General features: G+C 47.4%; 1 protein-coding gene across 1 annotated transcript; it reads left to right on the top strand.

The window, feature by feature from the left end:
- The first annotated feature begins 348 nt into the window (after positions 1-348).
- On the top strand, positions 349-22064 carry LOC120403113 (inverted formin-2-like). The gene is made up of 18 exons (XM_039533861.1): positions 349-398; positions 2612-2753; positions 2891-3032; positions 3890-4891; positions 7276-7421; positions 7510-7571; positions 8949-9051; positions 9141-9226; positions 10403-10503; positions 13231-13301; positions 13459-13566; positions 15644-15714; positions 17005-17125; positions 17514-17702; positions 18857-18959; positions 19771-19932; positions 21055-21864; positions 21985-22064. Exons 1-18 carry the CDS (start codon positions 349-351, stop codon positions 22062-22064), a joined length of 3549 nt encoding a protein of 1182 aa, XP_039389795.1.
- The last annotated feature ends 862 nt before the right edge of the window (positions 22065-22926 follow it).

The following is a 22926-nucleotide window of genomic DNA, read 5'->3' as shown; positions in this document are numbered from 1 at the left end:
TTTTTCTAAACCAAAACCTAAGATCCAAGCACCCAAAATTTTGGAGTGTTTGAAATCTAGATCCAGCTCCAAATTCTGATGCTTGCGCCCATCTCCATGTTGTAGGGTTCTGATCCTGGAAGTATTTGTGCACATGCCTAACTTTCAGCATGTGATTGTAGTCCTGTTGAAGTCAAGGGAACTACTCCATGCTTAGAGTTAAGAATGTGTTTAAGGGCCGGATCCACAGAGTACATTGATGTCAAAGTGAATCTTTCCAGTGACTTCAACAGGCTTTGGATCAGGCCTGATGTTTGTTATTGGACTGGAGCTAAAGTGATCAGCACCTTTCAGGGTAAGCCCTAAGCGATGGGAGGCAGATGCATCAATGTTTTCCATGTGACAATTGGATTCTTGCTGTAGGCAGACTTTGATATATATTTGTGTTGCGACATAGTTAATCAAAAGGATAGATTAAAAGATCAGGTCCAAAATCTGATTTCCTTTAAAAGATTTCCCCCTCCCACACACACACTCCAACTCCCCTTTTGTGGCTTGTTTCTAATTTATCAACACAGTTGTGCTTTAAAACAGTGGTTTTCAGCCTGTGGTCCGGGGACCCCTGGGGTCTGGAGCAGGGGCGGCTCTAGAAATTGGGCTGCCCCAAGCAGCGCGGAGCGCTGCACCGCCCTTCCCCGGTCCCGCGGCGGGTCCCCTCTTCCCGCGGCTCCGGTTGAGCTCCTGCCGGCATGCCTGCGGCAGGTCCACCGGAGCCCGGGACGAGCGGACCTGCCGCAGCCGCGTCATGCCTGCGGAGCTCAACTGAGCCGCGGGAAGACGGGACCCGCCGCAGTCATGCCTGCGGCAGGTCCGCTCGTCCCGGGCTCCGGTGGACCTGCCGCAGGCATGCCGGCGGGAGCTCCACCGGAGCCAAATGCCGCCCCCCCGGGAAACGGCCGCCCCAAGCGCCTGCTTGGCGCGCTGGTGCCTAGAGCCGCCCCTGGTCTGGAGACTATGCCTAAGATTTCCATAAACACTACAGGTTTCAGAGTAGCAGCTGTGTTAGTCTTTAGCTGCAAAAAGAACAGGAGTACTTGTGGCACCTTAGAGACTAACAAATTTATTTGAGCATAAGCTTTCGTGGGCTACAGTCCACTTCATCGGATGCATGCAGTGGAAAATACAGTAGGAAGATATATATATGTACACAGAGAACATGAAACAGTGGGTGTTACCATACACCCTATAAGGAGAGTGATCAGTTAAGGTGAGCTATTATCAGCAGGAGAGAAAAAGAACTGTTTGTAGTGGGTAATGAAAATGGCCCATTTCCAGCAATTGACAAGGAGATGTAAGGAACTGGGGAGGAGGGGGGGGGGGGAAGGAAATAGTTTTACTTTGTGTTTGAGACCCCTGGCTTAAAGCCTCGCTTATCTGGCTTTTTTGGTTTTTATTTTGGATCAGGGGAGACGTTAAACAAAACAAGTTTTGCCTCATCCACACTGACCACAGCTTTAACTGGGACAGTTTTCAAGATTGTTTTTGCAAAGAGCTTGCAGACTCATCCAAACAGATCACCGTGGATCAATGTGCTGTTGTCTTGTTGAGTCTGTATCTCACCTCAGCTTATAGTATCAATAGCTTCTGGTCACTGAACAGTTTGAGGGCATTTTACCATTTGATTGCTGATTCTTGTCCCAGAAACAGGGCCGGCTTTAGGAAGATGACTATATTAAAAAAAAAAAAAAACACACACACATGGGGCTTGTACTCACTGGGCAGTGCTCTGAGTCTTTGGTGGCACTTCGGCGGCAGATCCTTCACTCGCTCCAGGTCTAACACCGCCAGATGAGTAAAAATTCAAAAGGTGCCTCTAGCCAGGGAAGAGATTCTTACTGGGCGCAGGGCCCGATTCGGGGGAATTGGTGGAATTGGCCTAAAGCCGGCCCTGCCCAGAAACATCCAGCTAAGACACGTGGCTGGATGTACCTGTCTGAACAAATTGTTCATTTGGAAGGACAGTCCATGAGGAAACCATGTCAAGTTTTAAGATATATGCATAATAAATGTCAGTTATTCACACGGTTGGGCTGTCTGCTCTAGTCCTTTAAAAATTAAGAGCTAAGTGGTGTTTCCATTGCCATCAGCTAACAAGGGTGCCTGTTCTGTGAGTCCTGCAGATTATAAAAAAAAAACTTTTTTGATCAGGGAAGGAACGTCAATTGAAACAGCAAATAAATCATTTGAATGATCCTCCTTTGTCTGGATAAATAACTAGTGGCAAGTGAAGAGAGAAGAATTAAAAAAGGGAAATGCCAGGATCCTATCAAAACTCTGAGCAGATTTTTCTTTTACCTGCGTTCAAAACACATCCGGGGTCAGATTCAGCCAGACATCTCTCCCTTGAATAACACCTTGCTCTGAAAGCTGTCCCGTTGATTTCAGGGAGTTACTTGCAGAGGAAGATACTCCACTGCAGGGGAGAGCGTGGTGGGATACTAAGGGAAGGGTCATTTCAGCCATGAATAGTCAGGCTGGTGGGTGAAGAAGTACAAGCGACACCAACACAGAAGTTTCAACTGGAACTGGTGCTATACGCTCTCCTATTAAAGTGGGTGTTGTGATATTGTAGAGATATAGAGGACGAGGACCTGTTTATCCAGTGTGAGACATTTGAGGAGTCCAAGGCCGAAGACGACGAGGAATTGTTAAAGATATGCGATGGGATTGACATGAACAATCACCAAGAGGTCTTTTCGTGTCTTTTCAATAAAGTGAGTAAGGACCTACTTTGGGGATACTGTTCTGCAGTGGGAATGACAGCAGCCGGCCCTAGAGATCAGAAGTGGGTGCTGCAGTGATGTTTGAAAGGGAGAGAATGCAATTAATAGGAAACTGTGTTGTATTTCAGGTGAGCAGCTCTCCAGTCGCCATCCAACTGCTGTCCATTCTCCAGACCCTTTTGCATTTGGAACCTTCTCATCACTCCAACCTGTTGTTGTGGGAATCTTTGGAAATCTTAGCGAACAGAGCCATTTTGCTTGCCAATGACAGTAAGAACAACTTGCCTGCTATTTCAGGCTTTGCCTCCCCACACCCTTCCCAACTTCCCAAAATCAAATGTACATAAATTACTTCCATTATTGCATCTACTCAGAATTAAACAGAACCCAAGGCAAAAAATCAATATGTAGTCTGTGCTGAAATCCTTGGGCAAAATGCTTGCCCTTATGAAGTCACCGGGATCAAGATTTCATTCCTTGGCCTTGTTTACACTACAGAGCCTTTATCAGTATAGCTACAGCAGCAGAGCCCCCTACTGGAAATATGGCATAAGTCAACAGAAAGAGTTCTGCCAACGTAGGCACACCACCTCCCTGAGAGACATTACCTTAGCTGCCATTACCTTAGCTTAGCTGACACAAGCTCTCTTCTGTTGGCTCAGTTGCATCTACCCCAGGTTTTTTGGCCGGCATAGCTATGTTGGCTAGAGGGCGTGATTTTTTTCATACTCCCAGCTGATGTAGCTCCACTGGCAAAACGTTGTAGTGTCGACTAAGTCCTTGTCTCTACAAAGGAATCCCAGGGTTTATTCTGATCCAAAACCTGTTGAAGTCAATGGGAGTCTTTCTGTTGATTGCAGATGGTATTGGATCTGGCCTTCATTGCTGGGCAGGGCAGCACTATTTACATACACAAAGGTGTTGTTAACATGCGAGTCCCAGCTCCTGCGGTGAGCTCAGTGGGAAAAGCTTGCTGCAGCAGAGATCAGTTCCAGAGGTTTCTGTAACATAATTGACAAAACCTGTGGGATGCTCATATTGCTGCAGATCAATTGCTCCAAAGGGGATCTGGATAGTCTTTGATAATGTTTAGTTTACATTTGTTTTCCCCTCACCTTGGTTTACAGTCCAAGGGAACAGCATTGAAGAAGTCCTGGAGAGACTGTTATCCATAAAGAAGTGCCCAAACCAACGAAACTTAGAGCAAAAGCGATCAGCTGAGAGAGTGAGCAAAAGCACTCAGACCGACACAGATTTCGGGGAGTCCCTGAGTGCAGCTCAGAGCTCTACTATGACAGCCTTCCCTCCAGCGGCAGCAGCACGTTCACCGGGGCCACCAGGAGCCACAGAGAATGTCTCACCCTCCCAGCTAGCAGCCTGCTCCACTTCACCAGGGCAGTGCATATCCCCGCCTAGTGCTGCTCCTCCTCCTCCTCCCCCACCACCACTGCCCGGCATGGCAGCTGTGCCAGCCCCTCCTCCCCCACCACCACTGCCCGGCATGGCAGCTGTGCCAGCCCCTCCTTCCCCACCACCACTGCCCGGCATGGCAGCTGTGCCAGCCCCTCCTCCCCCACCACCACTGCCCGGCATGGCAGCTGTGCCAGCTCCTCCTCCCCCACCACCACTGCCCGGCATGGCAGCTGTGCCAGCTCCTCCTCCCCCACCACCACTGCCCGGCATGGCAGCTGTGCCAGCCCCTCCTTCCCCACCACCACTGCCCGGCATGGCAGCTGTGCCAGCTCCTCCTCCCCCACCACCACTGCCCGGCATGCCTCCGCCTCCTCCCCCACTGCCCGGCCTGGGAGGTATGCCTCCACCGCCTCCCCCATTGCCCGGCCTGGGAGGTATGCCTCCACCGCCTCCCCCATTGCCCGGCCTGGGAGGTATGCCTCCACCGCCTCCCCCATTGCCCGGCCTGGGAGGTATGCCTCCACCTCCTCCCCCACTGCCCGGCCTCGAGGGCATGCCACCCCCTCCCCCTCCAGAAGGCAATGTGGAGGAAGTAGTGGTTGCCCACATTGACTATGCTTTGGGCTACGCCAGGCCTTTCCCCAAGAAGGTGAAGACTCCGACCCTGAGAATGAAGAAACTCAACTGGCAGAAGCTGCCCTCCAATGTGGTGCGAGGTAGGTGTGTCTAATGCTGCACTCAGTCATTGTTTTTGTAGCTCCTGTAGAGAGACGCACATACACATAGCTGCCTCCAGTGTGTCCTATGCCATCTATTTCTGTGACAGATTTAGGTTACCAATCTGCCTGGGGCTTCAGGCGATCAGGCTGAGGTCGCAGGATCTTCAGGGGAGGAGATGAAGGAGCACACCCAGTGACTAGTTTTAAAGATTTATTAATCAAATAACAGCAGTGAGTGCTGGGTACGCCCCACGTCACTCAGCGGAAGGATGAAAGCGTTAGTGCCCAAGCCCTAACCCACTTTCATACTCACACACACAGACAACACAAGGCTGGCCAAGCCTGGGTGTAACATAAGAAGAGGGGGAAGGGTACACAAGAGTTCTGTCCTGTGCACAGGCCGTCTAGGGTCCACTGTTGATCTCCGACTTGCTTCAGCTCTCGGGAGGGTTTTAATCCCTGGGTTCTTCCGGGGGCGCTTTTGTCCAGGGATCCTCGTCTCCCATGCTCTCTGTACCAGTCCAAAACGGCCTTCTGCAGCTCCCTTAGGTTTCCCAAAACACACCAGCTTCAGGGTCATGAGACTGTTGTTCTTCCACTCACCGTCCTTCGCAATCTTTCTCGTTTTGCAACCCCCTTCAGGTCTGTCTGGTTCAGCTCTCCTTTCCCACAAGCTTTTGGCTGTTTGGTAGCAGGAAGCTTGTTTAGGAGTATTGGGCTTGAGCGGCAGTTTCGTTCCTTATCTTCAAGACTAGCTGAATCATTGAGTTAACCTGTTCCTTTCCCCCTTCCTCCCTCTTCAGCCTCTTGCAACCTGCAAAGGAATCTTTCATTCCACACTCACACCTTCAACCCTTCCCAGAACCCTTTCCCACGCATATATAAGCGTTAGCAATATACAGCGCTGGTGCTTACCCAGGGGTCCCTTTGGGTGGGGGCAGGTTTTACTGTGACATTTCCACTGGATTTTGTTGGGTTAGCAGCTGGTTTTTCCTTATAGTGTTTTCCTTATATCTCCCTTCCCCTCCCCTCTCCCAAACAGCCTGAGGTGCCCTAGCACTGAGTCTTCCCATCGGCTTCATTGGGTTTTGGCTCCAGTCCAGGAGTGCTGAGAGCCATTGAACCAAACTGTAAACCCTGTATATGATGGAAGCCACTTCAAGCCAGGGGGTGCTGCAGTACCCCTAGTTCCAGCACCTATGGTCCAGGATTCAGAACTAGTTACCTCGCAGTGTCTATTGCTGCACATTTAGTATTTAATTGTGATCATAGCCAGAAAATGAGACTAGAGAAGCAAAATGGCCAGACTGTGGCTGGTGTCTGTGCCTGCGTGCGAGGAGATGGGCTGGGTGCTAGCTGCAGAGCCATGCCTTCCTCCCCTGCCCACCCATAATCACGCTAACCCAGCCAGCTGTGCAGCAGAACACCATCTGTATCCTTTAAGGAACACAGCTGTGGCTAAAGGTAATAATTGGAGATATACCAATCTCCTAGAACTGGAAGGGACCTTGAAAGGTAATTGAGTCCAGCCCCCTGCCTTCACTAGCAGGACCAATTTTTGCCCCGGATCCCTAAGTGGTCTCCTCAAGGATTGAACTCACAACCCTGGGTTTAGCAGGCCAATGCTCAAACCACTGAGCTATCCCTCCCCCCATGCTGCCCTGCCATGCCTGGTAGCTCCTGAAGGCATCTTCCCCTTATCATGGTGCTTTGGTGTAAAGTCACAATTTAGCCCCCAAACAGATGAAGCTTCCCCTTCCGGCATATAGCAGAATTCTCTCTAGTATAACTAACACTGTGGGTAGATACTGGGGGGCCCAAGAGGTATTTTGAGGGTTCCTAATGAGTCTGGTGGTGTTACTGACCTTCAGGAGCCCTTACGTATTCTAGGCAGAGATGATAACCTAACCGGCGCTCGGCGTCCCATGCCACACCTGTGACTTTGCAATATGTAGCCGATCAGCTAAAGCAAACACAAGTTAGTAAATCCCATTTAGCTCGGCTGCTGCCTTCAGCTCGGCTAAATTGCTAGCTACTGTAGTTTTCCTGGTTTAATCCACCTTCAAACCTTCGGGATCCTGTGGGAGCTGCCACTCTTAAATAATTAGCACAGGTCCAGGGCTAATCTGCCTCTTTTCTTATTTATTGCATTCATCTTTCTCAGGGTTTCCCTTTTAGTAAGTAGGGTTGCCAATTTCGGTTGGACAGATTCCTGGGGGTTTCATCCCATGATCTAATCTTTAATTAACAGTTAATCTTTAATTCCTGGAGACTCCAGGACAATCCTGGAGGGTTGACAACACTAGTAGTAAGGAGCATTCTCTTGATGTGGTGCGTTTTCAGATGCCTCTGAAGCGTTCTTAGTACCTCGTCTCTTTCAGAAAGTCGCTCCATGTGGGCATCAGTGAGCAGCGGCAGCGATGAAACTATAGAGCCTGATTACATGAGCATTGAGCAGCTATTTTGTTTTCCGCAAACAAAGCCCAAAGAGAAAGCGGCTACCCCAGTGAAAGTGGAACCAAAGGAGGTAATGGGCTATTTCTCATCATCTGAAGATTACAGTGAAAGGCCACTGCACATGGCTCCTCTAACAAAAATTATTATTTCTTAAACAGATCACGTTCTTAGACTCCAAGAAGAGTCTCAATCTGAACATATTTTTGAAGCAGTTTAAATGGTAAGCTATGAACTGGTTTCACAGTTGTTGAATAAAGCAACAGTTTGGCAAGTGAAATTAGCATGGCCTGTGTAGCAGACAGTTCTGTGAGGGGCTGAAAAATCTATATGACTCCCAAGGCCACGGTTAATCCCTTAGCCACTTGACCATCCTTCTTCCTAGGACATCCAGGGCCTGGCCATACAAATAATTACAAATGAGTAATTTTATTCACAGCAGCAGAGTTCAGTGGGACTATTCACTGTTTGAATTATTTGCAGGATTACACCCTAAACGTTTGTAGTGAGAGACAGTACAATAAAGATTGTATTTGAGATTTAAAATGAAAGGATGACACGGGGCAGTATATTTCCCACAGTTCAAACACATTCTGGATGCTAAGACATAGAGCGAGTGAATGACCATCGAAGGAATGACTATAACATGACATGCCTAAATACAAACAAGGAAGACAGCTAGTTCAATCCCATCTATTTATAATTTGTCTAGGTTACAACATTACATATCTCTATTCATGTCCACAGTTACTGATTTGAAAGCATCTCGCTTATGTTCCATGGTGGTAAAAGTAATGGAAGGTAAACACAAGAGGGGAAAATAGTAATTTTACTTGAGACAGTGGGCACTTACTCCTACGTTATCAGTCCCTTTTATGCTCAGTTTATTATAGCTATCCACTGAAGAGAAATTTTTAAATTTAAATTTTTTTAAATGTATTTATCTTCACAACACCCCAGCAGGGAAGGACAGTGCTATTTATACCCCATTTTACAGAGGGAAACTGAGGCACAGCGAGACAAAGGGCCAGATTTTTAGGTGCCTAAAGATATAAACAGGTATCTGATGTGTAACCTTTGGTTTTTGTGTTCCCAATTAGTAGTGTAAAGATAATAACTAAAACCAAACTGAATTCTGTAAGGTTTGAGCCTTCATGGCAGTTGTAGATAGTGTAATTCAGTGGAGGCCTGTGAATGACATGAGTGATAACATTTAAAACTTGTTAAAATAAACTGGTTGGTTAAAGCAAACAAGTCGTGCAGTATAACGACGCACTGCACTAATACTCACAGGCTAAGGTGTGGAACGATGCCTCCCGGCGTGATCAGTACCGGATGGGAAGAATGGCCATATCCCTTTCTGTAATGGTGCCTCGAGAGTGGATGAGTGTGCCTCATCTAAAACCAGCATGCTGCCCTTTTTATAATTCTGAGTGCCAGGCTACTGCGCTAATCAATGGAACAGCCTTTCTGTCAGTAAAGCCTAATTATGCACCACTCACTAGTGTTTGTAAGGCATAATCAATGGCATATGGTCATAGGGAGCTGGCCAGTGTTGTTGTTCTGTTGCTGCTTCTAATTACGTGCCTGTTCTCTGCAGCTCAAATGAAGAAGTAGTTGACATGATTCAAAAAGGGGACAGGACCAAGTTTGATGTGGAGGTTCTGAAGCAGTTACTGAAGCTGCTACCTGAAAAGCATGAGGTTAGATGGAAAGATTCTTTTAATTCAATTCACAAAGGCTGTAGATATGATGCAATTCTGGGGTCTTGACTCTTGTGTTTTTTTGTTAGAAAGAAAACCTGAAAGCCTTCAAGGAAGAAAAAGCCAAGTTAGCAAGTGCAGATCAATTTTATCTTCTCCTCCTCAGGGTTCCCAGGTAAGGCAGATCATTAGCGACTTCATGCTGATCTTTTGCTTGCATATTGTTTTCCATAACAACAAGCTTCTCTTTTTGATCCGATTGTAGCACTCTGTGTCATTTAAAAGGACACTGAAAGTACTCTAAATTAGAGCATTACTTTGCAAAACATTCTGAATACCGAGATGTTTGCTGCAATTAGGGAAAGTCAGCTTTAAAGAGTCTCTCTCTTTTATTATGATAACACTAGAGAAAGGCCTTAAAAAAAAAATCTTTCTTTTAATGGATTTGTTGCTTTAAAACTAAGCCTTTCTTAAAATGCTTTTAGTGTACTCCCTAGTTGTTTTGTTTGTTTTGTTTGTTTGTGGTCATATTATAATATTGCACTTGTATATTTATTTGCATTTCACGTGCCTCTTCCATCAGAGACTCTCAAAGTGCTTTATAAATATTAATCATCCTCACCTGTGTAAGGTAGGGGAGTAGTCTCTGTGTCAGAGAGGAGCAGACACACTGGTACAGTTAAATGTAAGTTATACATCGCTGGGCCAACCTGGCCATTTACTGAACTTAGTAAAACTGCTGTACTGAAGGAAGGAATAGCACCAATGCCCTTCTGCTGGGCTTGCTGCCGGAGGAAAGAGTCGTAAGGCAATCGGAATCCCTGCCAGCACATGGTGATGAGAGAATGTGATGGACATACCCTTCCACAGTTAGTGCCGCCTCTTTTTCAGGCTGAGGGGGATGTCTGTGAGACTGTAGAATGTGACTGCTCCAGCACAATCTCCCCCACTGAGATGGGAGAAGCTGGCATAGGCCCTGTGTCCGCTGGTTAAGTAACTTGCCCAAAGTCACACAGGAAGGCTTTTGGCATGTCAGGAATAGAATCCAGATCTCCCAATAGCCACGTGGCCATCCTCCCTCTCCACTGAGATCAGCATGTCCTCTCCAGCAGGAGCCACCATCTGCGTTCTGCCAGTTATGGCCTGCCATTGAGAAAGAACCGCCCCAAGCCACAGACAGAGCTGTGCAGTATCAGTGTGATGCAGACATGGTAGCTGGTCACAAGCCTGGATGTGGTTTTTGGCAGAGGTTAGAGTGTGATGGTTTGGGAATGGGAAGGGGGAGACTCTGCTGGCAGGGTCAGGAATCTGTTAAGCGTAACTGTATATTTGTGCCGGCTCCCTCTCTTAGCTACCAGCTGCGGATTGAGTGTATGCTGTCATGTGAAGAGACCAGCGTCATGTTAGATATGCTACAGCCAAAAGCAGAAGCGATCAGGAAAGCCTGTGAAGGTAAATGGGACAGCGTCACCCCTCAGCGTATTGTGTTCAGAGCCATGTGAGGCCTCATTTCAGCTATGGTAGTATATCTACCTTACCCGAGAATTTAAGGAAGAAGTGGCCTTTTGTTGTCTCCATCTCATACATATGCAAATCTGCAACTAGGCAGAAGATTGCACCCCCATCCTATCAGACACAGACCTGGCCAGGATGGCCCATGCATTCATGGCCACCAAGTTTAAATTATTGCAACTCATAACTAGGAATAGAGCCACGAGCCTTGAAAAACCTCCAACAGGTACAAAGCTCAGCAGCCTGTCTGCTCAACACCATTGGCTACTATAAACGCATCACCCTACTTCTCCACTCTCTGCCCTGGCTCACCAATGAGCACAGAGTGTAGTTCAAGCTGTCTTTCCTGATGTTCAAAGCCCTGCCATGGAGCTGGCACTGGGTACCAGAGAGAGGACACTTCACCCTCTATGACCCCCAGGATACAGTCCACTTGAACAATGACTTTGTCAACCAGTCAGAGGTTTGTTGGTGCAAGTGACACAGCTTTCAGAGAAGCAGGTTTTAGATTACAGAACTCACTCTTGCAGGAGTTAAGAATGACCACGTTTAGATGTTAATGCTAAACAAATTCATTCAATTGAGCTTTCCCTCAATAAATTCCTCACACACAATCCTGCCTCACCCCACAAAAAAAATCACACTCCCAAATCCCCCTATAAACTAATCAAAACTCTTTGTCCTACAGACTGAGCAGGACCAGAAAGTTTGTTATGTTTGCTTTTCTAAATAGGAAGTACTCGGATACAGCAGCAATGTAGGCCATCATGGATATACCTTGGTAGATCATGTGGTAGCCCTCACCATAAGTTATGCTTCCTGTTTTGGAGTTGTTTAAGGAGCGCAGGGCTGATATGAAAAGAACAGAATGGGAAATGTTTCTGGAAAAAGGCAGCAGGGGAGGAAGGAAGGAATAAAATGTTTTGAGTGATTCTTATTCAAGATCTCCCCCTAGTGTAAATAAAGTCACTAGCCCCACTTCTAGGGCACTTTCCAGGGTTTGAATTTGTACTTGCAGATTTTATTTTTTGGCCACAGGAAAAAATACAGAGTATAAATTATTTTCTGTTGGCCTGATCCAAAGCCCACTGAAGTCAGGAGAAAAACTCCCATTGCCTTCAATGGACTTGGAATCATGTTCCATCTCCGCTGTCAAGAGCAATGTACTCAGAAAGTCTGATTCCATCATGCTGTGCCATGGTTTTGACCAGCTGGAATTACAAGGGGGTGCTGGGGTTTGTGGGAAATGCTCAGAAAGGCTTCGACCATGCAGCCTGCCTCTGGATGTTCCTGATGCTGCCTCCAGCGCCCCTCCTGTTGGTGCTACAGCACTTACTGTTGGGAGATAAGCGAGGACACACGTTGTATCCTTCACATCCTGATAAGCAGCTCCCTGGTCACCCCGGCCACTGGAGAACAATAGGACTAGCAGGTAGAGATACACTGGCTAGGATATAATTGCAAGGACTGGTCAAAACTGGTTTCACTGTGCACTGGGGCAGGCTCTAAGTCCAAGATCCTGAAAGCTGTTTAGGCTCCTAACATCCACTGATTTCAGTGAAAGTGAGGAGCCCAAACGCCTTTCAGGATCCAGGCCTCAGTGCTTTTTAAGATAAAAATGCTGGAGCCTGATTCTCTGACTTACACCAATGTAAATCTGGAGTAATTCTATTCAAGTCAATGGAGTTACAGCAGTTTGACACTAGTGTAAATGGAGAGAAACAGTCTCTATATATTTTCCTAATAAAGATGAAAGAACTTTAAAATGTCCAACAAATCAACTAAACGTTTTACTCAGCCTAACTAATGAAGCTAGACAGGTCTGATTAGAGTCTGTTTCCTGTTAGTCTTCTCCCACATGAGACGGCATGCAGCAGTGTTTGGGTTACAAATACAGTAGAACCTGTGAATTATGGACACCTCGGGAATGGAGGTCTGTAACACTAAGGCCTGGGCTACACTGGCGCTTTACAGCGCTGCAACTTTCTCGCTCAGGGGTGTGAAAAAACACTCCCCTGAGCGCAGCAAGTTACAGCGCTGTAAAGCGCCAGTGTAAACAGTGCCCCAGTGCTGGGAGCACAGCTCCCAGCGCTGTAAGCTAACCCCCACGGGGAGGTGGAGTACGTGCAGCGCTGGGAGAGCTTTGCTGCGCTGGTGCTGCGACCACACTCACACTTCAAAGCGCTGCCGCGGGAGCACTCCTACGGCAGCACTGTACACTTACAAGATGTTGGTAACAAAGGGCAGTTCAGGCTCCAGATCCAGCACCTGACACTCCAGGCCAGGCTCTGGCAGCAGCTGAGCTCCCTTCTACTCTGCTGGCTCTGGCTGCCTTGGGCTGGCAGCCCCAGCGTCTTCACCTCTTAGCTATAAGTGGCTGCCCCGCATGTGGGGGTGGGGACAGGCAGCCCAGATGTGCCTACCTTTAAGATGCAAATGCTATATTGTGCCTGTATTGCTTTTTGGAGAGGGGGGAGAAGTGCCTCTGCTGCTGCCTGATTGGTTACTTCCAGTTTCACATGGTGTCTTGCTTGTAGTCCATAACTCTGGTCTTTGAGGTTCTAGTGTATGGAAATCCTGCCTTGGTACAATGGAAATTCTGATCCACTTTGGGAAACATTCAGTTTTGAAGCTGACCCTTCTGTAAAGGATACCTTTATTTTTCAGATCTTCTTACGACCCATCGCCTGCCAGTTTTTTGTCAACTGATTCTCAAAGTTGGAAACTTTCTTAACTATGTAAGAAATCTTTTTTTGTTGTTGTTTTTAAGAGATCACTACATTTTATAGATGAAAAGAACTTTTTTTTCTCTCTTTTGCATGTATAGGTTATAAATACAGAGTAAGTGTTTGAGTTTGACATGAGTTATTCCTGTCTCTTCTTTCTGTCTTTCAGGGAAGTCACACTGGAGATGCCGATGGCTTTAAAATTAGCACTTTACTCAAACTAACTGAAACCAAAGCAAACCAAACCCGTATTACTCTGCTCCACCATATTCTGGAGGTACTACTGCAATTTCCTTTGGGAATTTTGGTTGGACATGAACTATTTTTCCAGCCATACCTTTGGTTGATGTTATGTGCTTGTGTTCATATGCTCCTCACTTGTTTGTGTAACCCACACACCTCCTGGGTGTGGTGCTCTGTCCCATCTAGTGGCACCGAGACCACTTAGAGCAGTGGTTCTCAAACGTTTGTACTGGTGACCCCTTTCACACAGCAAGCCTCTGAGTGTGACCCCCCCCCTTATAAATTAAAAAAACTTTTTAATATATTTACACCATTATAAATGCTGGAGGCAAAGCGGGGTTTGGGGCAGGGCTGGCTCCAGACCCCAGCGCGCCAAGCGCGCGCTTGGGGCGGCGTGCTGCGGGAGGGCGGCAGGCGGCTCCGGTGAGGGCGGCAGGCGGCTCCGGTGGACCTCCCGCAGGCGTGCCTGTGGAGGGTCCGCTGGTGCCGCGGCTCTGGTGGAGCATCCACAGGCATGCCTGCGGGAGGTCCACCAAAGCCACGGGACCAGTGGACCCTCCGCAGGCATGCCTGCAGGAGGTCCACCGGAGCCGCGGGACCGGCGACCACCAGAGCGCCCCCCCGCGGCATGTCGCCCTGCTTGGGGCGGCGCAATTCCTAGAGCCGCCCCTGGTTTGGGGTGGAGGTTAACAGCTCACGAGCCCCCATGCAATAACCTCGTAACCCCCTGAGGGGTCCTGACCCCCAGTTTGAGAACCCCTGACTTAGAGAGAGGTTAATGAGTCTGCTCTACTGCCTTAGCTAAGAGCCATATGGCTTTTAGCTCATGCAGTAGAGGCTCATGCATTTAGCTCCAGAGATCCCAGGTTTGATCCCGCCCGCTGACGACCGAGGTCTGTCGGTGTTATATTTGCATAGTACTGGAGAGATTGCTTGATATGCTTGGGCTCATAGTACTTGGGCTGCAGGTGCTACCTAGATTTCAAAGAATTCTAAACAAAGAGTTGAGAAAGCAAAGAATCTCATCCAAGTCCTAATCATCTTCCACCTTGATTTCTGTAAGTTCCTCCTCTCTTGCTTCTTTGACGCCCATCTCACCTCACTCCAATCCATACAAAATGCAGCTGCCAGGAACATATTCCTGGCCCGTAGCTCCAGTGAAGTCACCTCCAGTGTTGTCGTGCTCCACTGGCTCGCCCTTCTCTACCAGATCACATTCAAGCTTCTTGCCCAAGCTTCAAGATCTTTCATAGCTTTCTCACTGCTGCTTAGCGCCCCTTATATTTATTTTTTTGTATTACCATAGTGACTAGGACGCCTAGTCATGGACCCATTATGCTAGGTGCTGTACAAAGAACCAAAAAAACCAGTCCCTGCCACCCAGAGCTTACCACTTTTCTCTCTCCTCTGCCAGTGATGCCAGTCTTATTGCCCTGTTCATTAGCTCTTCCCTTGCCAATCCTGTGCATTCAAACCCTTTTTTGGGGTCTCACTTTTACCGTGACACCAAAAAAAAAATTAGCTGACTCCAAATTGTTAAGCTGAGGTGCTCGGACACTGTGGCAAAGATGGTTATATAAGTAAGTAGATAGATAGGCAGGCAGGCAGATAAACTAGGACACAGATATTCTTAACGCATACACAGGCCCATAAGAATTGCCAGGCTGGATCAGACTAATGGTCCTTTTAGTCCAATATCCTGCCTCCAGCAGCAGCCTGGACCCTGCACTGCAGAGGAAGGTAAAAGAAACCCCGCAGTAGGAGATTCTGGGATAATCTATCTACTGGGAAAGTTCCTTTCTAACCACCCATCAGTTAGAGATTGCTCTCCGCCCTGAGGCATGAGGGTTCATAGCCCTTTCAATACTCTTGTATATTTTTTCTTAATCCGTACTCTTATAATTCTGGATAGTCTTTGCAACCATAGAAGCAGCCGGTCCCCTTCTGAATCCTGCTAAACAAACAGCGGGGAGAGGGGTGGGAATTAAACATTGCGTACATGAGTCATTCCCTCTGTTTGTAACCCTTCCCCTCCAACCCCCGCCCCCCCCCACCATGCACCCACTGCGTACGAAAAATAAATACAAAAATAACAAACGTTTCTGTTTCAGGAAGTAGAGAAAAGTCACACAGACCTCCTGCAGCTTCCCAAGGACCTTGAATATGTCTCAAAGGCAGCCGGGTAGGATTGAGAACCTGTTACTTTAAATTAAAAAAAGGAGAACCACCCAGATTCAAGAAATTAAGACATAAGTGGGTGTTCTTATAATCCATTCATTAACCGGATAGAGACTCAACTAGTTTTAACCAAAGGATTTCCTTTTGCAAATTCTGGAGCCATTTTAAAATGCAAATTGGCTATATGCACGGTTCAGCAATAAGCAAGCCAGTAAGTAGGGTCAGAAATTGTGCTGCATTCAATTAATTCTGCTTTGCAGGCATTCACAGAAATGGTATGGAGTTCAAGGAGGCTCTATCTTTTTAATCCTAGCTACCTATAAGCAGTGCTGAAGTACCTGTCACTGCTGTATTCAGGGACAATAGCCGAGCAGCTTCAGAAGAGCCCTGAATCTGTAGATTAGTCTCTCTAATGTGTTAGTGAAGCCAAACAATTAAAGTCGGTATATACCCATTTCCAAATGTATAATACACAAGATTCCAGTTAGACCTGGCCTTCTCTTCATAAGTGCTGCTGGGGGATGTTCTCCTCATGGGGCTGGCAAAGAGCTGGCTTGTTAACACAGGTGTTTGTGTTGTTGCTTGAAGGTTTTGGGGGGACTGTTTGGATTTTTCATCTCTCTTACACTAGTGACCGTTTTGCTCTTGAGAACAAAACATTAAGCCCAACAAGATACATGTGGACAAATGTCCCCTGAGAATTTGCACAGCCAGATAATGGTGAGCAAATATTAGCATGATCCATTCTAGCTGGTGATGCTTTGTACTATCGTGGGATTTGAAAAGCCCATCCTAATGTGTTTAAGTGATTTAGGAGCACAGCCCCATTGAAACACAAACACCATTGAAAGTGAATGGAGTTGTGCTCCTAAGTCACTGAGGCACTTTGAAACGCCCACTCTAAATTCACGAATTATTTGCATCACAGTAGCACCTAAGGGCCTCAACTGAGAGCAGGGTCCCCTCGTGCTAGGCGATTGATGGGCCAGTCAGACAGAGGCAATGAGATAAGTGAAGTGATTTGTCCCAGGCACAGCAGATCAGTGGCAGAGCTAGGAATGGAACTCATGTCTCCCAATGCAGTCCAGTGCCCTAACCACTAGGCCGTGTTGCCTTGCGGTGCTACCTCGGATTACACAGGCATAGTTCTGTGCTTAATACCATAGAGTCACTGGGAAACAGAAAAGGGGGAGGAGAGTGGGAAATTATTGCAGTTTTTCCTCTCTTCTGGCTAGCCCAGCCCTCCAAGAAGGGAACTGTTTTTAATCTCCTGCGGCTTTGTGTTCATTTTCAGAATTAACCTTGAAATCATACGCGCGGAATCCAGTTCCAATTTAAAGAAGCTGCTGGAACTTGAACGAAAGGTTTTGTCCTCGAAAGACGACGTGAAAGCCCAGTATGAGACGCCCATCCAGGTCAGTGAAAGGAGTGCCCTCACTTGAGGAGAGGAGAGCCAAGACTCTGCAAAGGCAGCATGTTCAGGGAGGAGTGAAGAGTGGAAACATTTGTCCCCTCATCGCCTCTCATATTTGAAAATGAATGTGGATGCCACACAACCCTTTTGTGTTCATTTGCCATGACCAGCAGGTACTGACTAAAAAGGCAGAGAGCAGGGATAAGGGAGAACCCAAGCCATCTTTGCACCTCTTCTCCTAACTGCCCCAGGAGCTCCTGGGCCACAGCCAAGGATCTGGGCCTTGGAACTGAACTCTTGTTACATTGTCATTCTAACTATTTTTTCCATTAATCTTTCCTTGCAATGTCTTGCACAGTGCTTTGTAACTTGGCCTAAATGCATTTCAGGACAGCATAAATGCATCAAAGAAGTTGGAGGAGGAGTTTGAAATCATTGAAACGAAGAAGGGGGAACTTGCAAATTATCTCTGTGAAGATGCAAACAAGTTGTCATTAGAAGATATATTTAGCACCATGAAAACCTTCAGGGATCTCTTCATTAGAGCACTAAAGGTTTGCATTTGTGAATATTATGTAGTAGGATCCAGGTGCTGGGACACATGCATCAGTTCAGATAGTATATAAGACCTGGTTTTCCCTTAAATCTGAGCTCCATTTGGTGCAGGGGGTGAGGGCAGAGCCATCAAGGAGCTCATTATGACCCTCTGATTCAGCATTGGCCCAGCCCTGACTTTAATTAGAGCAACCAAGTGGCTGCTCTAACTTCTCCACAGACATAAGGTCCCTGATGGACCATACGCCAATGGAGAATTGGCGTAACAAAGCTCTGCTCCGCTATACCCTCAGCCAACCCCACCATGCTCCTTGCCCTATTCCATCCATCTCTCAGCATGTCCCCAAGCCAGCGGGCAGGACTGCAAGAAGTGTTCACCACTGGCCATCTCTAGCTGGAATCTATCCACTTTGCACCATCTGATCACATTGGAGGATATGAACCTGAGGGTCAGATTCCTGAGCTAGGGCCTTCCCCTGCTAAAGTCCATGGGATTTTTGCCACTGACATTACTGGGTTCTGAATGTGGTACTGAAACAGCCAGCTTGGGGATTTGACTGAGATCTGCAGGGAGCTTTCAGATTGCAATGTGCACTAATGAAGGAACCCCTTTGCCGAGTGAGGATGGAGCTCAGTGAGCTTTGCACTACCAAGCTAGAGCTGCTAGGCCAGAGGTTGACATTAACCCAGAATTTGAGTGATAGACCCAGGACACTTTCTCTTCCAGGATAAGTTTGTAGAAAAGTGGTGGATTTATAGTGGGTCAGAAACCGATCGCTGAGTCCAGCCCAAGCAACCAGGCTTGGCTCAAAGAGGGTTTTGTAGCAGCTGGGGAAGTGTTTCAGAGTCCATTGCAGCCAGTGTGGGGAGATTCCTCACCCTGCTGTCCATCCCCTGTATATGGGGAGTCTGGACAATGGACCCAGTTGCTGCCCATCCCCATGCCACACTGTGGGATGGGTATGGAGCCCCGGCCAAGCACACTCACTCCCTTTCACCCCCTCAATGGGGGAGCACACAGCTCCCAGCTGCCTGTTGGAGCTCTCTGGGAGGGAGGAGCCAGAATTTCCCCCTTGTTTTGCAACAAGCTGTGAATAGACTGAACCATCTTCCCTTTAGGTGGCTTTGCTACCAGATATTTAACCAAACATCCCCTGTGACTCTTCTCTGGCTCCAGGAAAACAAAGACCGGAAGGAACAAGCTGCAAAGGCAGAAAAAAGGAAGAAACAGTTGGAAGTGGAAGAGGCTAAGAGACAAAAGGGAGACAACGGGAAGATCAGTGAGTATTTGAAAGGGTTTCTTTACAAGGAGATGTACATACCTCACCCACCTTGTCTCTCTGTGGATTGTAATATCTTTTATTGGACCAACTTCTGTTGGGGAGAGAGACGAGCTTTTGAGCTTACACAGAGTTCTTCTTCGGGTCTGTCTCACTAATATCCTGGCTTAACACTGCATACAATCCATAGTCAGCTAATATCCATGGCTGCAACAACACTGCATACAATCCATAGTCAGCTATGTGAGGACTGATAGAAGCTCCCAACTCTTCATGCCTTAATGTTCCAATAATAATCATTCAGCATAGATTTCTGAGTGTTCGATGGCTGAAGGTTTTTGGGTGCCATAAAGAGGCCCCTTACCACCATGCAGCAGACAGCAGCAAAGGGGAGAAACAAAATTAGCCCTCCCTCACCTTCAATAAAATTCAAGATACAGAACAGGAGCCATGTAAAGGCCTTGGCCTGCAGGGTGCCACAGGTGTGCTTTGGCCTAGGGCAAAGGGGAGAGAATACTAGAGGTGCCGACCCTGGTTGGCCAGGGCTCTGGGCCAGGTTCTTCGCTGCCCTTCACCGTCCATAGTCATTTACACTGGTTCAGTGGGTGTACAATGGTGCCAGATCAGAGTGGCAGTGTTTGACACCCACTTTGCACTGGAACGGGTGATTACGCAAGGGGCAGGGCAATGGAAAATTAGGCCCTCTCTCCCCAGCCTATACCCTGGGTGGTAATCCCACCGCTTTCGACTATCACTGTCCATGCCCAGGAGTGCGACATTAGCCATTTCCCCATTTTTGTTTAAACACTAGTTAAGAAAGGGGCCGTGAAGCAGGAGGAGGTGTGCGTTATTGATGCCCTGCTGGCCGACATAAGAAAAGGTTTCCAGTTGCGAAAAACAGCTAAGAACAAGAGTGAGCCAAACGCTGCTCCTAAAGCCTCACCTGCCGAAACGCTGAAGGAGAGAGAGCCTGGTAAGACCAAAGACCAACCATACCTGCAACCATTAACCTCCAGCCTGCTGAAAATATTGTAGCAAAACAAATACATATGTAACCCACACACCTTCTGGGTGTGGTGTTATGTCCCGTCTAGTGGCACCAAGACCACTTAAAGAGAGATAAAATGAGTCTGCTCTACAGCCTTAGCTAACAGTCAGCTGGCTTTTAGCTCATGCAGTAGAGGCTCATGCACTAAGCTCCAGATGCCCCAGGTTTGATCCCATCTGCCAAAGACCGGAGTCTGTCGGCGTTACACATACACAGGAACTTCTCTTCTTTGAATTGTTGCATTTGATCAATAGACAATGGGGACCATTTTCAAAAAAGTGTGTGAGTGACTAAGTCCCATTTTCCAAGGGACTTGGGCACTTCCGGAAATGTTACCCGAGAGATGCTTATTTTCTAAATTTGCAGCGTGAGCTTCCTTTCAGCTTTTGAGGCGGTAGCCTCCATTCCCAGATGCAAACCAGCCAACGATCTTGTTGCAGGGTATCGCCTGGCCTGCCACAAGAGATAACTTGCAAATTGCAGCCTTCCTGCAATCCCTTTAAAAAGCAGGGTCAGGCAGGGTTGGTACTTGGATAGGAGAAACTCAGAAGGGGGGCAGTTCTGAAGGCCTGTCTCAGGCAGAGCTATTTACTGCAACGAGGCTTGGACAGCAGGATCAGGCCCATGATGCCAGCTGGGAATTCTTTGGCCCTTAGCTCCCCTCCGCTAGGCTTCTGTGTAGCATGTTTAAGTTCCATTGACTTCAGTGGGAATGAAACTGATTAACGTCACTGGGAGCTAAGCAAATACTCGAAATTAAGTATGTGCTGAAGTGCTTTGCTGTGTGGGAGTCTGGGTTCTGAACCAAATGCCTCCATGTGATGTTAGGGGTCACTAAGCTTTGGGACTGGGTAGTTTTTTGGATAAGACATAAAAAGCTCCTGACCGCATGTGGCCATTATAAATTCATTGGCCCCTTTGCCCTGAGCCGTTAGCCCGGGGCACGTTGCAGGTGGTCAGATTACACTCAGACAACCCATTGTTGTTGGTTGACGGCCACACGCTAGACTGAACAACTGTGCCTGACCCTGTGTTGTCCGTTTAAAGGAAAGAGCGTTGATGCTTCAGAAGCAGCAGCAGCGAAGGAAAGTGCCTATGAGACCAAGCAAAAGGATAGCAGTCAGCACACAGAAAACACTCCTGCCTCAGAAGCTGCTGCCATTGCAAGGGCTACCGGTAAAGTTGTCAAAGAGGCACCAGCTTCCAACGAAGTGCTTCCTAAAGACGGAGCTGGAGGAAATTCGCCACAACAGCCCTGTACTGACAGGAGCTTCCAACCTTCAGCTGAAGTTGAGGGAACCCATCAGCCCAACAATGGACTGAGTATTCAGCAGATCAACGGCTCATGTAGCTTTCCAGAGAACGTGGAATACAACCCCATTGTGTTTGCGCCATTGAACCCAGGAACAACTATAAAGTTTGCAAGCAGCTCTTCAGGCAACTGCATTGGTTTAGGAGAGGAACTGAATGGCTCCATCTCAGGAGATAAAAACAGTGCGTTCGGACCCGCGCAGTTAGAAAGAGGCCCGGTGTCTAATGAACAAATGTCACAACCAAGTGATGCAGTTGGGAACGAGGCTAAAACCAGAGTTGAACTAGCACGTGACGGTGCTGAAATGACTCCAACCAAAGAGTCGAGTTCTCAGCATACAGAGGTAAGGGAGACAGAGAAAGAAAATGACCCTGCTGTGGACTCATTGCTGGACACCTCTCAGGAGAAATCCTTCTCAGAAGAGCCAGTGACTGATTCTTCTTGCTCGGCAACAGTCCCTCCGGCGCAAGCACTTACTGACAAGGAAAGGCAAAGAGGGTCTGGGAAACGGAGAAAGAATAGACGGCACAGCAAAAGCCAGTCAGGTAACACATTTCAGTGCAGCATATGGAGATTAACAACCCTTTAGCTAAATACAGGAGACTGGAGTTCTCATCTTCAGCTCTCTGGGATTTTTTAATTAAAAGTATTCCTTCCTCTTTTAGGGCCCAGTCCTGCACCAGTGAAGTCAATAGGAGTTTTACCATCCTCAGGAAAAACACTGTTTAATGCAGTTGTCCTTTAACATCGGAGAGTGGTTAAACAATGCAAAAACATTGGTCCCACTAGCCATTAGGTGCATGTATAAATAGTTTATGAAGGGTTAATGATTAACGGATCAATAAAAAGCATGTTGCACACATGAATGGAGTGCAGTACAGATGGTGATAAGCACATCTGTCAAAGGTGCTACAGATAGTTGTAAGTTAGAGTTAGAGGCAACAAACTGATCCATTGAACTCTGTAAACAGTGATTAACCATTTACTATAGATGAGACTAACCATTCATTATAACATCTATTAATCATTTGTTAACCCCATATAAACTATTTATAAATGTATCTTTAATATAAGTGTGATTAAAACTCTTCCCCGCACTCCCATCACCCAATTTTTATGAGGTTTTCCCCAAGACATCAGTTACAAGAGTATTCTGCATGAGAATTAGTGTCATGCAGTGTAAAGTTCAGGTGTATTTCAGTGTGACCCTTCCTTAATCTTAAATATGCAAGCACACATCTTGGGGGGAGGGGGAAAATCACACTGATGCTTGTGCAAAAGATCACATCTAGAGACAGCTTTTAGATGTAGCCCCGAGTACGTGTAACTGTGCTGCCCCAGGAAGGACTGGGGGACTCTCTGGCACAGTTGCTCCAGAGCCCTCCGTCTGACTTGGGATTCATGGGGAAATCGGCTGTATCTTCTAGAGGACTGACACAGTGTATTCCCATTGCTGCCCCAAACCCCACATGTGCCACGTCAGCAGACAGGAAAGACAGTGGTAGACCTATGCCTCTCCCAACTCTCCACCCCTTCTCCTCCCTCATGAGTAAAGGGGAGAGAATATTGGGCATGCAGTTCCTGCTCTTCTCACCTCCATGGCTGGA

Source organism: Mauremys reevesii, linkage group 4 (genome assembly GCF_016161935.1).
Source record: "Mauremys reevesii isolate NIE-2019 linkage group 4, ASM1616193v1, whole genome shotgun sequence".
Taxonomy (NCBI): Eukaryota; Metazoa; Chordata; order Testudines; family Geoemydidae; genus Mauremys; species Mauremys reevesii.
This window is presented reverse-complemented; position numbering and strand designations above follow the sequence as displayed.

What these genes read in the sequence shown, in the direction of transcription:
- LOC120403113 (XM_039533861.1), top strand. Translation starts at nt 349, where the DNA reads ATGGGAGGCAGATGCATCAATGTTTTCCATGTGACAATTGGATTCTTG. An exon ending in TTTCGTGTCTTTTCAATAAA is followed by an intron (nt 2,754 to 2,890) that starts GTGAGTAAGGAC and finishes GTTGTATTTCAG; the next exon opens with GTGAGCAGCTCTCCAGTCGC. An exon ending in GATCAGGAAAGCCTGTGAAG is followed by an intron (nt 10,504 to 13,230) that starts GTAAATGGGACA and finishes TTTATTTTTCAG; the next exon opens with ATCTTCTTACGACCCATCGC.